The sequence below is a fragment of the Elephas maximus genome, chromosome 25 (genome assembly GCF_024166365.1).
Source record: "Elephas maximus indicus isolate mEleMax1 chromosome 25, mEleMax1 primary haplotype, whole genome shotgun sequence".
In the NCBI taxonomy this organism is placed as follows: Eukaryota; Metazoa; Chordata; class Mammalia; order Proboscidea; family Elephantidae; genus Elephas; species Elephas maximus.
In genome coordinates this window covers 60,446,277-60,459,778 of record NC_064843.1, presented here as the reverse complement: position 1 = coordinate 60,459,778, position 13,502 = coordinate 60,446,277, and the positions used below count along the sequence as shown (strand labels likewise).

The 13,502-nt window shown below is 52.5% G+C and overlaps 1 protein-coding gene across 1 annotated transcript in view; it reads right to left on the bottom strand.

Annotated features, from left to right (window-relative positions):
• SLC24A3 (solute carrier family 24 member 3) overlaps positions 1-13,502 on the bottom strand; it is a 677,514-nt gene that overhangs the window by 285,081 nt on the left and 378,931 nt on the right. Inside the window, exon 3 of the mRNA XM_049870001.1 lies at positions 4,245-4,321. Within this exon, the coding sequence (XP_049725958.1) occupies positions 4,245-4,321 (77 nt within the window). The remainder of the gene's footprint in view (positions 1-4,244; positions 4,322-13,502) is intronic.

Below are 13,502 nucleotides of genomic sequence, written 5' to 3'. Positions count from 1 at the left end.
TGAAGCCTACGGGCCTTACGTGGAAAGCAAACTCATGTAGGTCAAACGGGAGGGGGCAGTTTGAATTTAGGTGCAGATGCTAGGTTTGATTGGGCTTTAGATCTTGATTGGAAAGGAATGGGCAGTTGACTCCATGAGAGGACTGCCCTCTCTCTGAGGCAGCCTGGGGTGACAGGACACAGCTACTGAAAACTTCTGGCCAGATGGCCATCCCTCCCCTGACAGGATGAGGTGGACCTAAACATGACTGGATTACGTTCAGTGCCCCACACCTACTTCCTGATGCCCCTCAGCAGCCTGGAGTATTCCTCGGGGAACCTGGGACCTTTTCTGTAGCCTACTTGGGCCTTTCACCTGACTGGAGGCAGACTACCTGGGTCACCTCTGGCCATGCCTGGCCCTAGTAAGTCCTAACCCTAGGCAAGAAGGGATGGCTTCGGGACGGAAAAAAAAGAATCTGCTTCCCACCACTTCCAACTAGCAGTTAAGTAACTGGTGGTATCTCCCAGGTGAAGGACCACCAGCCTGCCCCCATCATGCCCTCCTACTCTCCACCACCCATGTCTACGTTCTGCTCACTTCAGAGTTCCTGGACTCGAAAGTCTCTGCTTCTAAAGGTCATGGGTTTCTCACTCCTGCCTGCAATCACTCTTCTCCATTCTCCTGCAGAAAACGCCTGCCCACCCTTGAAGACCAGCTCAACCTCACCTCCCTGACACCTGCTGGGCCTTCACAGCATGTTGTATATACCGCAGCTGGCATTACCACATGGTAGGTGCTGGTCCATACATGGAGCAGGAACCGTGGCTCCTGCCCAGTGTTAACTGTGTCTGAGGCATGTGTCAGGGCCACGCCCAGCGTTAGCTGTGTCTGCAGCGTGTACCAGGGCCATGCCCAGCATTAACTGTGTCTGCGGAGTGTGGCAGGGCCAGCTGTGGCTCAGCATGCTTCCTAGATGGCCGAGGTCAGGAGCTCTGGATTTGGCTTCTTGTGGCTTTGACTCTGGATTCATCAGTTGCCTGTAGGTGGCTGAGATGCCAGTATTAGCCCTGCAGCATTGCTTGTTACACCCAGCGATGTCCATTTAACAATTCCTGAGCATCCAGGGCAACATGGTTGGCCAAGGGGATAAGAAGGATCATTCATTCTTGCACTCAACAAGGAGGCTGCACCAGACACTGTACAAAGGTGGGCGGAATAAAGTGCCTTTCTCATGATGCTTATGTCCCAGTGGGGAGCTTACTCCAGAATACTAGAGGGCAGGACAACATTAGATTTAGTCCCCGTCCTTGGGGACGGCGCCAGCAGGCCCACCCCTAATATATGCCTGGACTAGAGTACGAATGCTCTGCCCATGACCTGCCCTCCTCCCCACCACCCTGGCTCCAACCTGTCTCCCAACCATGCATGTGGATGCCCCAGGCAGACGCTTCAAGTTTGCTCCAGCTGGGCTCCTTCACGCCAAGAAGCAGACCAGGGCAGAAGCCTGCGTAGGCCACAGCAGCAGGCTGGGGCTTTCTGGACAGAGAATTCTGGGGCGCCATGTGCCTGGAGAGTGGTTTAGAGGGGTGGACGTGGGCTCAGGGTGGACAATGGCTTTGGCTCTGGCCTCCTTGCCCTGTGGACTCTAACGTGCAGGGCCCAGGGCAGGGTCTACCGATGGTATTAGACACCAATGACTGAAAAATGCTAAACTGCAAGCTTATGTCCACTTTCTTAAATAATGCTAAGGAGAAATTACCCATCTTGCTTTCATCCCAGCCTGGGAACTCAACATCCAGACAGCAGAGGCCTGACTGAGTACCCTTGGCTCATGGGAATGGCCCTCTCCTACCCCTGGGCACTGAATCGCCAGATCCACGAGGCCCCTGACAGCCGTAGGTGTCAGCAACACCATTTTAGCGGAATGGAAGCTCACGATGTTTGGGTTGAGACTGGAATTCTAATATGTCAGACATCAAGGCACCAGGGTGCTAATGAATGACGGGCAATTCTGGATCCGACACAGGGCCTGGGTCTCCTCAGCCCTGGACAGGGCAGCCTCTGTGGTGCCGAAGGTGGCAGCTGGCATCCTTATTAATGGCTCAGTGTACACACAGCCCTCTTGAAGGGGGAGTGGGTGGGTGGGAGGGTGGGAAAGATTCCACTTTATCATTGGGTGATTTTAGACAATGTCTTGGTGAGAAAGGGCCTTCTCATGTCTTTTTTTTCCAGGAGGAGGGCCTTCAGAGATTGGGGTATGTGGGGAAGAACTGAAGAATTGATTCCTTTCACGGTGGAAGGGATTTGCCCTAAAGGCTCAGACAGGTTACCTATCTTGTCAGAGGCTACACACAGCTGGGAGAGCAGAAGCATGCTTCAAACCCATGCCTGGTCTGATCCAGAGCCTGGATCTACCCGCCAACCTGCTCCAGGCCTGGCAGTCTTAAAACATTGCCGCACGTCTCTGACGTGCCCTGGATCAAGAGACAACGTCTTTATCCCCTCCCCTTCAGCCATGGTGGGCTTGTGACTGCAGTAGACTATGGTGGAAGTGACGCTGCATGACTTCTGAGCCTGGATCACAAAAGGCCACGTAGATTCAGCCCTGTTCACCTTACCCCTCCCTCTTGAAGCCCATCTGCCCTGTAGAAATCCATCTACCTGACGCTGCCATGCTGGGGAGGCCACATATAGGTGTTCCGGGTCACAGTCCCAGCTGAGTCTGTCCTACAGCCATCCCAGCTCAGGCACCAGACACAGGAGTGGAGAAGCCATCCCTGTAGCAGATCCCCAGCCCCAGCCAGCCGCACCACCTATCTGAGGCCAGCTTCCATGGAGCAGTGCTCCAGCCCTGCCCATTCTGTATTCTCCACCCCAGTGATCCACAAGCATAATAAAGAGGCTGTTGGGTTATGCCAGTAAACTGGGGAGTTCCCTTCCCAACAACAAATCACTGGAACGAAATTAAGAAAATTTGGGTGAGTCTGAGTGCCACAGAGCTGGGAAGCTTCAGGATGCGCCCAGTCCGGAATCTAGCCCAGGTCTGTCACCCACACCTTTACACGTCTCTTCCAAAACTCTCCAGACAGGGACCAGGCAATTCAAAGACCTTAGACCAACTGGTTCCAGAGAGGAAGGTTCTAGGGCAGTGGTGGACATTAAGAGGCCAGGAGGGAAGGCAACAAGCTTTTGTTGATCATCTACTCTGTGCCAGACATGGTGCCAGTTGCCATGACATTTAACCCAGTAATTTAACAAGTATTTTGTCCTTACAAGTACCAGGAATGGGTCTGGGAATTAAGCCATGCACAAAACACATGGGGCTTACACGTGAGTAAGGGTGATGCGCACTAAGCAAATAAACACTCTGTGTCAGGTAGTGACCGGTAGTAGGGAGAAAACTAAAGCAGTGTAAGGGGAAGATGAGGTGGATCCGTGGTAGAATTCTCGCCTTCCATTTGGGAGGGCCAAGTTCAATTCCTGGCCAATGCACTTCATTTGCAGCCACCACACATTATCAGTGGAGGCTTACATGTGGCTATGATGCTGAACAGGCTTCAGTGGAGTTTCCAGGCCAAGACAGACTAGGAAGAAAGGCCTGGTGATGTATTTCTGCAAATCAGCCAATGAAGACCCTGTGGATTACAATGGTCTGATCTGTGACCAATCATGAGGATGTGTAGGACTGGGCAGCATTTTGCTCCACTGTGCACTGGGTCACCAGGAGTCCCAGGGCAACTGACAGCAACTAACGGCAACAACAACAAAAAGGGGAAGACGAGAATTTTTGAGAGGCTGGCCAGGGAAGGCCCCCCCAAGAGGGTGGTGTCTGAGCAGAGAGAGCAAAGCTGAATAGTGGAGAGCACGCTGGTGTGACTTCCAAGCCCGGGCTTTTGACGTGAACATCAGGGAAAGAATACACACAACTAACCTCTGACCTTTACAAAGTGGTACAGTCTGATTTCGTTATTCACAGTAACAACGTTCTACAAAGGCCCTGTTAACGCTGAATTAGCCAATACCAAACCAGCATCCTTGTTCAATCTCTGCAGGGAATTTTTTGCCATTCTGCACACGTGAATGTCTGGGAATCACAAGTGTTTTTAGTGAAAAGGCGAGTTTGCGAATATGGAATTTGGGAATAACAAGGGGGCTCCCCCATCCCCTTACAGGGCTCAGGGGACCCCGCCAAGAGTGTGCACAGGAGCCATGGGGCAGGAGCAACCCTTAACTGCCTGGCCCCCTCTGGGAGTGGTACTTACACAGAGCACATGGAGGACCACTGCCCCTTGTCTTCTGTCCTCGTTGCTGAAGATGTCCCTGGGGAACTCGTGCAGGGCTAAAGAGAGGAGAGAAAAGCAGTTCAGTTCAGATGGCGACGTTTCCAGTGCCCTAGGTCTGGGATCTCAGAGTCCTGGTTTTAACATGGGTTCCATGAACTTGGATGGGGGAAGACACACACCTTTATTTTCGTGAACCTCTGACTGGAGCTTCGTGTTTCCTTCAGAGAATAGAGGCCACTGGCCACAGAGGTGTTAGCAGAGCCTGGGGCTCTGCCCGGCAATGTGTCACACTTGCTGCGGGTCTCACTCATCACTTCTTCAGCATAATGGCCTCTTAACACATCAATGAGGAAGCACACGCATCCCTACAGCACACATGTATTTTCTAATATTTTGACAACTTCCTTTCGATATGACCAGTTCCCTTTTGCAAGCCTACGCGTTTTCATTGTATGCATTGAAAATGGTTTTCTGAGAAGGGCTTTCTAGGCTCACTGGCTTACCAAGGGGTCCAGCCACAAACAGGTTTAAGGACTCCTTGCTCTGATTTGTCCTTTGTTTCCCCCTTTGCATTCCCACTGCGCCCGCCCTGGTTTGGGTCCTTGGGATTTCTACCTGTTACAACTCCCTCGCTGCTCTTCACTGAGCTCCCCTTTCCCACTGGACCCACGTTTGTGGCCACGCTCAACAGGACTGGCAGGGCTGCTCACACCCTGTCCCCGCGCCCAAAGCCTTCTACAAAAAGCCAGCGGCTGTAGGGCCGGCCCTGACTCACAGCAACGCCACGTCCCGCAAAGCCTTCTACAAAAAGCCAGCGGCTGTAGGGCCGGCCCTGACTCACGGCAACGCCACGTGTGCAGAGGAGAACTGTGCTCTGCAGGGTTGTCAGGGGCTGGGTTCTCAGAACCAGATCACCAGGTCCTTCTTCTGAGGCATTTCTGGGTAGACTTGAAGCTCCAACCTTTCAGTTAGCGTGTGAGTCCATTAACCACCTGCAGCCCCCAGGGACTCCGAAAGCCTTCAACGCCATGAGATAAAAGCCCGACGTCTGTAGACAGGCAGTCCCAAACTGGCCCTGGCTGATTTCCACCCCAGGCCTTCTTGCCCTCTCTGTTTTCTACTTAGCGTATGTTCTCTCACTCAGACCATGACCTATTATGTGTCAGGCCCCGCACTGTTGGAAATTTAGCAGCGAGTTTTATCACATGTGCTCCTATTCTCGCCGAATAGGATCATTTACCATCTGTGAACACACCCTGCATTTTCTTTCTTTTTATATCTTTGCTTGTTTGCTTATTTACTTATCTGCATAGGTTTCAACTGCATATGTTCCAACTCTGCCCCCTGGCTCTGCCTCTCATAAAATCCGATCAATCTTTATGGCTGGCTTCTAACATCACCACCTCCTTGATGAAGCCTCCCCTGGACCCTCCAGCAGGAATTCACTGGTCCCCTCTCTGGAGGAGGTTAAAGGTCAGACACAGCAGGAAGCTCCTCCCTCAGCCCCACCTCTAGTAGACATCACTAGTTGATGGCTGCAGCCCTTCCCTCAGAGCCTCGGGTGAAGCCTCCTAGCCTCTCCAGAGTCCTCAGGGAAACTGTTAGCAGGTGGTGAGGTTGACTTTCTGACCCTGCAGGAGGCGCTGTTACTGCTCTGCCCAGACCCCCTTGATGACCGGGTGCACCTGGCCCCTGCTGCTGTGGGTGGTGCCAGCTAGTGGCTCAGGGTGCATTCCTCTCCCAAGAACTGCCCTTGGCTGGTGTCTGCCACATCCCTCCAAGAGGGGTCCCTGGCCAATGCCTGACTGATCCAATCAAGTCCATTCTGACTCACGGTGACCCCATGTGTGCCAGGGTAGAACTGTGCTCCACAGAGTTTTCAATGGCTGATTTTCAGAAGTGGGTTGCCAGGCCTTTCTCTGGGTGGGTTTGAACTTCCAATGGTTTGGTCAGCACCCAAGTGCATTAGCCGTTTGTACCACCCAAGGACTCCAAAATGAAGTTACGATCTAGAAAACGTGAAACCACAGAAATCACTTCAAGGGGATGAGGGCCCACAGAGGAAGCCCAATGTCCACCCATCAGGCTCTGGGCATTGCAGACATTCCAGCAATGTTATCGAGATGTCTCAATTCTAGTGTCTTCCCTTCATAGGCCAGATGCATTTGGCAGGAGGTGCTGTCATTCTGTCCCATGGAGATGGAGGCAGCACCCTCGTCTCCCTGATGAGAGATCCTCACTGCCCCTCCCTGAAACTTCACTGCTGGTGACAGTGTCCTTCTTCTTTCCCCCCCCCCACCCTCCTCTGCACACAGAATACCTTGTGTTCTCCAGAGATGCCCACTCAGCCTTACCCTGTGAACTTCTCTGACTCACTCCAAGTAAATGAGTTTTGGCCCAAATAACCACCGCATTCCTCCCCTTTTCTCTTCTCCTCCAGAAATCCAGCGTGATCAGAAACACGAGTGTTGTCTGCTCTCTTTCCAGACCTGCGGGTCTGCTCTCTTTCCAAACCTGCGGGTCACGGCCAGTTGCAGGGGGCTGGGGGGGGGGGCGGTGGGGGAGGAAGAGCCCACAACAAGGAGGAGGAACAGCACACGAGCAGCCCTGACTATGCCCTTGTGGACACTCAGAGCCCCAACTTGCCAGGACTGTGACTGCAAGGCCTGCGTTTACCTGGGCTGCCCAGACTTGCATTCCAATCTTTTGGTCTGAAAACCTAACAACCAGTATCCACCTTTTTGCAGCTTCTCCTCTGGTGGCCCCTTTATTTTGTATAATGCTCCCTGTCCTTGAGATGGGGGACAGGGAAGGGGCTGGTGATGGACTGTAAAGGGCTGAGATGAAGGTTCTGAAGGGGGAGAGAGAGCTGATGATAAACTTCTTCAAGGTTGACCATGGAGCATATTAAATGAGTCCTTGATGCTCACTGTCCCTCCTGATCCTCACCTAAAACCATGACTCCCATTTTATCGACGAGGAAGCTGAGGGACAGGTCACATAAGACACTCAAGGACCCCAGCTAGAACGCTGCAGAGGCCACACACCCAGCCAGCCCAGGGCTACGGACATCGCACTGCTGCTACCCCACCTCCTGGCATCATTTGCCACCATAATCCGCCCTGTGACCTCTTCTTCTCTTTGAAAAGGGGCTCAGGATGCCATCCAGACTCTGCTTCTCTTCCACCGGGGGGAACCGCAGCTGCTTCTCTGTCTTTCTCCATGTAGCTGCAGGGTCTCTAGCACCGGCCAATCCCGGTGTTCACATGTTGCCACCCCTGTCGCCCCTTCCACACCCAGAGCTCCCAGACCACGCCGATTTTATCGATCACAGTAGCCTATCACTCACAGAAACTGAAGCTCTGATGCATCCTGGATGGCTGCCAACCAGAAGATTTACATCCGTGAACCTCTTAGGTGAGGTCCGAATCATCAGAGTAGAGGTGGAGACAGAGGTTTCCACAAAGATGTGGAGTCCAGCTATTTCTTTACTTCCTGCCTCGTGGGCTTCCTACATGAGAAGTAATGTGGCTTTAAGCACATGTGGGGACCGCAGCATGGGAAGGGAGAGAAGGCCGGGCGGGAAGGGAGCGGACAGCCTGGGTCTGCGTCCATGGCGCGAGTCCCCATCCAGGGCGCAAAGCTGCATCACAGGGCGAGTCCACATCCATGGCAGGTCCACACTCGATGCCGCTGCAGCCTCCCCACCTCATTGCATTTCACCCAAGAGGTAACCCAGAGCCCGGAAGCTGTGCAGTTTGGCTACGGGCCATGTCAGTGAGTGATGAATTGGAATTTTGAATCCAAGTATTCTGATTTTAAATATCCTTGTTATTACGAGTTGGGATCAACTTGACGGCATTCAACAAATAGCAACTGAATGAATAAAATGACAATGAATAAATGAATCCCGCTGGGCTTCATTTTTTAGCAGGGAAGGGTCTAGTCAAAGATCTAATGTCCAGCCAACACTGTGGACCCAGGTGAGGCTCCTAGAGGAGGCTGTCCTGGGGGCTGTGGATGGGGGCGACCCAAAGAGCCCAGCATTGGCTCAGGAAAGGCAAGTGGTGGGCCACACAAGAGTCCAGGCCTCTCCAGAGTGAGCTGAGGAGGGTCCAGGGCTTGTTCAGGGTCCTCCCCCTTTTTGAAGCTGTGGCCCCACTGCTCAGTGACCTTCCTCTCTTTCTCTTTGCAGTCTTGGCAGTGAGCCATCTTGGTCTGCCCTCCATGGGTGTGGTCCTTGATCCATCACCAGCTGCAAGCTCCTGGCCCTTGGTGCTGGAGCCAGGACCGGCCAGTAGAAGATGTGTGGAATTCTCCAAGGGCCATGCCAGCCACCATTCCGGTGGTGGGGCATGCTAGAGCCTGCAAGTGGGGCAGCTGGTAGGTCAGATTCACTGGCTTAATCGAGTATGGCTGGTAAATGGCTCAGGTGAAGGCTGGGTGTGAGTGAGGCAGGGGAAGGCCGGGAAGGACCAAGCAAATGCTTTCTAACCAGTTTGCTTCTAGAACAACAACAGCAACAGTTTTCATGTGGCTGTTAATAGTGACATGAACAGGATGTCCAGGTGAAATGTTCACCTGAGAAGCCGGAAGACACCCTCTCCCACTCTTTCGCCTTTCTTATTACGGCTCCTCTCGGAAAACGTGATGGCGGTAGGGAAACAGTGAGCTCAAAGAACTCACGCACAACGTGCAAAGAACGCTATATACATACTTTCCCCTTCTAATATATTACCATCTTTTGGGGGGAAAATATTACAAGATTTCTTTTAAACATTGACCTGGGGTCCTCGTGAGTCCGTGACCTGCGACCCCTCTCGCCCTGCCCTTCCAGAGACGAGTCTCCCTTTATGTGTCCCAAATGCTTGTGTCTTAGGCTGGATCCCTCAAGACCAGGGATTTGAACATCAGCAGTGTATGCGGGAGGTGACCCCAGGGCACCAGAGGAGAGGGGGATGTGAGACCCAGAAGGGAGGGAGGGAGGCCAGTACAACGGCCTGGACTTGCTGGGGCCTCTCTGGGAGACGGTGTAGAACATGCCTCAGAGTCATCCACCAAGGAGGTCAGGAGCTGGGCTTTAACCACTAGTGCCCATCGGCCACTGCCTAGGGCTGCTCCCACGCACCGACTCCTCAACACTTCTGCTCAGCCCAGCACTGGCCAGGCCAGAGAGGGCCCCCAGGCAGTCACAGGCAGATTCGCAAAACCACCCGCACCTCTGGGCATGCTGATGCCCAGTGTCCGCTATAGCCTGTGACCCCAACCCCATAACCTTCCAAGGCTCCTGTGGGTGAGAACTGGAAAAGGGGATACACAGGGTGTCTCGGTGTATAGGAATGGAATGGCCGTGACATATACAGGCATAACTTAGCATCAACGCACAGTGCTGTGTGTGTGTGGCAGGGAGGGGAGTGAGATGGCCGAAGGAAGCCCTATGCCAAGGCTTAGAAGTTAGAATAAACTGTGGCTGGGACATGGGGGTTTGGGGACATGCATCAGGAATTGGCATGTTGTTGCTATTAGCCGCTCTTATTCATGAAGACTTACATACAACAGAACAAAACGTAGCCTGGTCCTGCATCATTCTCACAATCACCAGTGTGTCTGAGCCCATCGTTGCAGCTGTCGTGCCAGGCCATCTCACTGAGGGTCTCCCTTGCCCTCGCTGGCCCTCTACTAAAAATGATGTCTTCTTCCAGCAACTGATCCCTCCTGAGGCTGTGTCCAAAGCAAGCAAGTGAGACGGCGTTCTGTTGTGATCCAAACGTGTTTCATTGGCTGATTTTTCATAAGTAGATTGCCAGGCCTTTCTTCCTACTCTGCCTTAGTCTGGAAGTTCCGTTGAAACCTGGCCACCCTGGGTGACTCTGCTGGTATTTGAAATACACTTGGCATGGTTTCCAGCATGATGGCAATATGCAAGCCACCACAGTAAGACAAACTGACAGATGGGTGGTGGCTCCAGCAGGTTAGGGCCCAAACTGTAAGACTTCCACCAGAGATAGCGGTACTGTATCATGCTCTTACATGAAGTAGCCAGTTCTAACTCTATTAAAAGCCTCTGGAAAGCATTTGCAAAAGACATTGCCAGATGACCTCAGCAGCATAGAATGTGAAATGGGCAGAGCCCTATGGCCAGAGATTCCTTGGGACAGCAGCTTAGTCTGAGGGAGGCCCCTAGTGCTTAGCATCTGTCTCAATCATCCCTGACTTAGGCACTATGTACATAAACTGTCATGGATTGAATTGTGTCCCCCCAAAATACCTGTCAACTTAGCTGAGTCATGATTCTCAGTATTATGTGATTGTCCACCATTTTATGTGATTTCCATATGTGTCGTAAATCCTATCACTAGGATGAAATGAGGTGGATTAGTGGCTGATGAACTCTATGAGATTAGGTGGTGTCTTAAGCCAATCTCTTTGAGACATAAAAGAGAGAAGCGAGCAGAGAGACAGGGGGACCTCACACCACCAAGAAAACAGTGCTGGGAGCAGAGCACGTCCTTTGGACCTGAGGGTCCTGCACTGAGATGCTCCCAGGCCAAGGAAAGGCTTACGACAAGGACCTTCCTTCAGAGCTAACAGAGATAGCCTTCCCCCGGAGCTGATGGCCTGAATTTGGACTTGTAGCCAATCAGACTGTGAGAGAATAAACTTCTCTTTGTTAAAGCCATCCACTTATGGTATTTCTGTTATAGCAGCATGAGATGACTGAGACACAAGCCTACAATACACAAGTTATTTCATTAGGTGCTGCCTGGTCATGGTTCTGAAGCAGGCTGCTACGTTCCTGTTTAATCTCCCTAAAGAAGGGATCAGCTGGGGCCAAGGAACGTGTCCTCAGTAGGGAGTCTGGCCATGTGTTCAGTCCCAGTGCTCCTGCTGTGTGGCCTTTGGCAGTGTGTCACTTCATCTCTCTGTGTCTTAATTTGCCTATCTGCCATCGTACGATGGTTTCTGAGGTTCCCTCCTCAGAGCTCTCTCTATGCACACGGTACTATGCAGTGCCTACAGAAGGTGCCTAATAAGTGCCAGTGGGATGAAGAAGTCTGAGAGCAGACCCTGGTTGCTGGTTAGAGATGGAGTGAGTCAGCTTTGCACAGTTGGCCCACTGGTTCGAGACAAGAGCTGCCGGTAGGGATGAGTTCCCCACAGCAGCAGCTGTGCTCACTTCCCGGACTCGCAGCTCATGGTCCGCCTGGCAGAAATGCAGTCTGGTGCCACACATGGGCATGCAGAAATGATATGTTCAGAAATAGCTGCAGCTCTCAAAGGAGGCCTGGGAGCCTCCACCTAGCTCCATCGTAGGCCAAAATACTTCTTTTTGGCCTCAGTTTCCTCATCTACGAAGCAAGAGCTCAGACAGGGTAGTGCCTCTAGTGCCTCCAGCACATCTGATGGCCAGTGCCGGTGCCATCCTGGCTGTCGCCCCACTAGTGTGCTTCCTCATGCCCAGTCCAAAGGCACCTGGGGTGTTTCTTAATCAAGGCTTGGGCTGGGATGCTTACCCATCTTTGGGACCTTAACATTTCCTTGGACTGTCAGTTGGATTTTGCATAAGTGCCTTGGCTTGGGCACCAGCCAGGCCTGTGTTCAGATCCCACCTGCACCACTCACTGGCCATGGGCTTTGATTGGCATTTCCCTTCTAGATCTGGAGGCACTGAAGCCATCCTCGGCGGGCTGTTGTATAGAGTGTAGACAGCACATGTGAAATACATATCACAGTGACTCTGCGGCCACCTGTCACCATTCATCATCATAACGGTAGTAAGATGCTGGTCCAGCATGGGGCAGAGGACACGTTCCTGGTCTTGGGTTGAAGTCCATGCACTGCCAGTTTCTGCCTGCCTTGTGTTGGCATGTTTCTCCAGGACAGTGTCTAGTCCTGGGAGCTGCATTAATGCCCGTGCCTCTCAGGTAAGAGCTTCCCTTGTTCCATCTGCTGCAGCCACACTGCTCACATGGAATGGCCCCATGTGCAGGAGGATGGAGCAGCCTCGGCCAGCTGAGGTTCCCCAAATACCTTCAAAATCCTCGAGGGCGCTTTCTGCTCCTCTCTGTCTTAATGCTGCCTTCTCCCAAATTTTCCTTTCAGAATATCTCAGCAGCCCAGGGGGACAGCAAAGCAAGCAGTGCTGTTCCCATAGAAACCACTGAGCACTTAGCCGGGTGGACTCCTCTTACCGAGGCAACGGCAATCAGCATCCCGTGTCTCTCACGGCTGCTTTCATGATGGTCGAGTTTGATGAGACTAAATGGAGGTTTGCAGGGATGGAGGGTGATTTCTGCTTTGTTTGAGGAAAAAAAAAAAAGGTAGCAGAGACACTCCCAGTGTCTTTTGACATACTGATTCCATATTGATCAAATGGAGTAGCCCGAGATGAAGATCGACGAATCCTAAAATGCCTGTTCTCTTAGCACCTCTGAGCAAAAAAGCTACTGCGGCCACCAGAGCACCAGTCTCATCCCAGGGGCCTTTTCAAAACACTGAGTGCATGACAAGTGGCCAGCCTCTTGGGGATGGCTCCAAGGATCGGGGTCCTGACGCTGCTCAGGCCTCCTCCTCAGACACTTTCGCCTGTCTGCCTCTGGACTGAGCATTTTGAAACCTCTGTCTGCCAGGTAAGGTACTTTTACATGGCCCTCCATGCAACCTCCCCTGCTCTCCCCTGGTGGCCCTGCTGCACCTTGCCAGTACCCACCACCTTGCGGTCATCTGTTTGCCCCATGTCCCTTCCACTCTACCAGGCTATAAGCCCCGAGGACAGGAACCCTGCCACTCATGCCCCTGTCACCAGCACCCACCTCAGGCCTGGATACATGAAAGAGACTGATAAAGGTCAAGTGAGTACGATTGTGAGTGGATGCAGACAGCCTTTCTCTCGGGCGGTGGTTTCATATAAACACAGGGCAGAATTATCAGCTGAACAGTGATGTCTGCAGTGAAACCCCAATAACTGGATCCCCACTCTGGCAGCCATGAGGGCTGTCCACAAGTATCCCATTTTCTCTCACTCCAGAGAGCTGGGTGGGGCACATTCCACCCCCCTCAAGTTAGGTGGGGCCGTGTAGCTTGCTGTGGTCAATGCCAGGTGAACAAAACAGCTTGTGTCACATCTCCCGGCAGGCTTTAAAAGCCCGTGCCTATTTGCCACGTTGTATTTTCTTGCTTTAGTCTTCATGGAAACATATGTTAAATGGTCTTCCATCAGCCTGGGTCCCTGAGAAA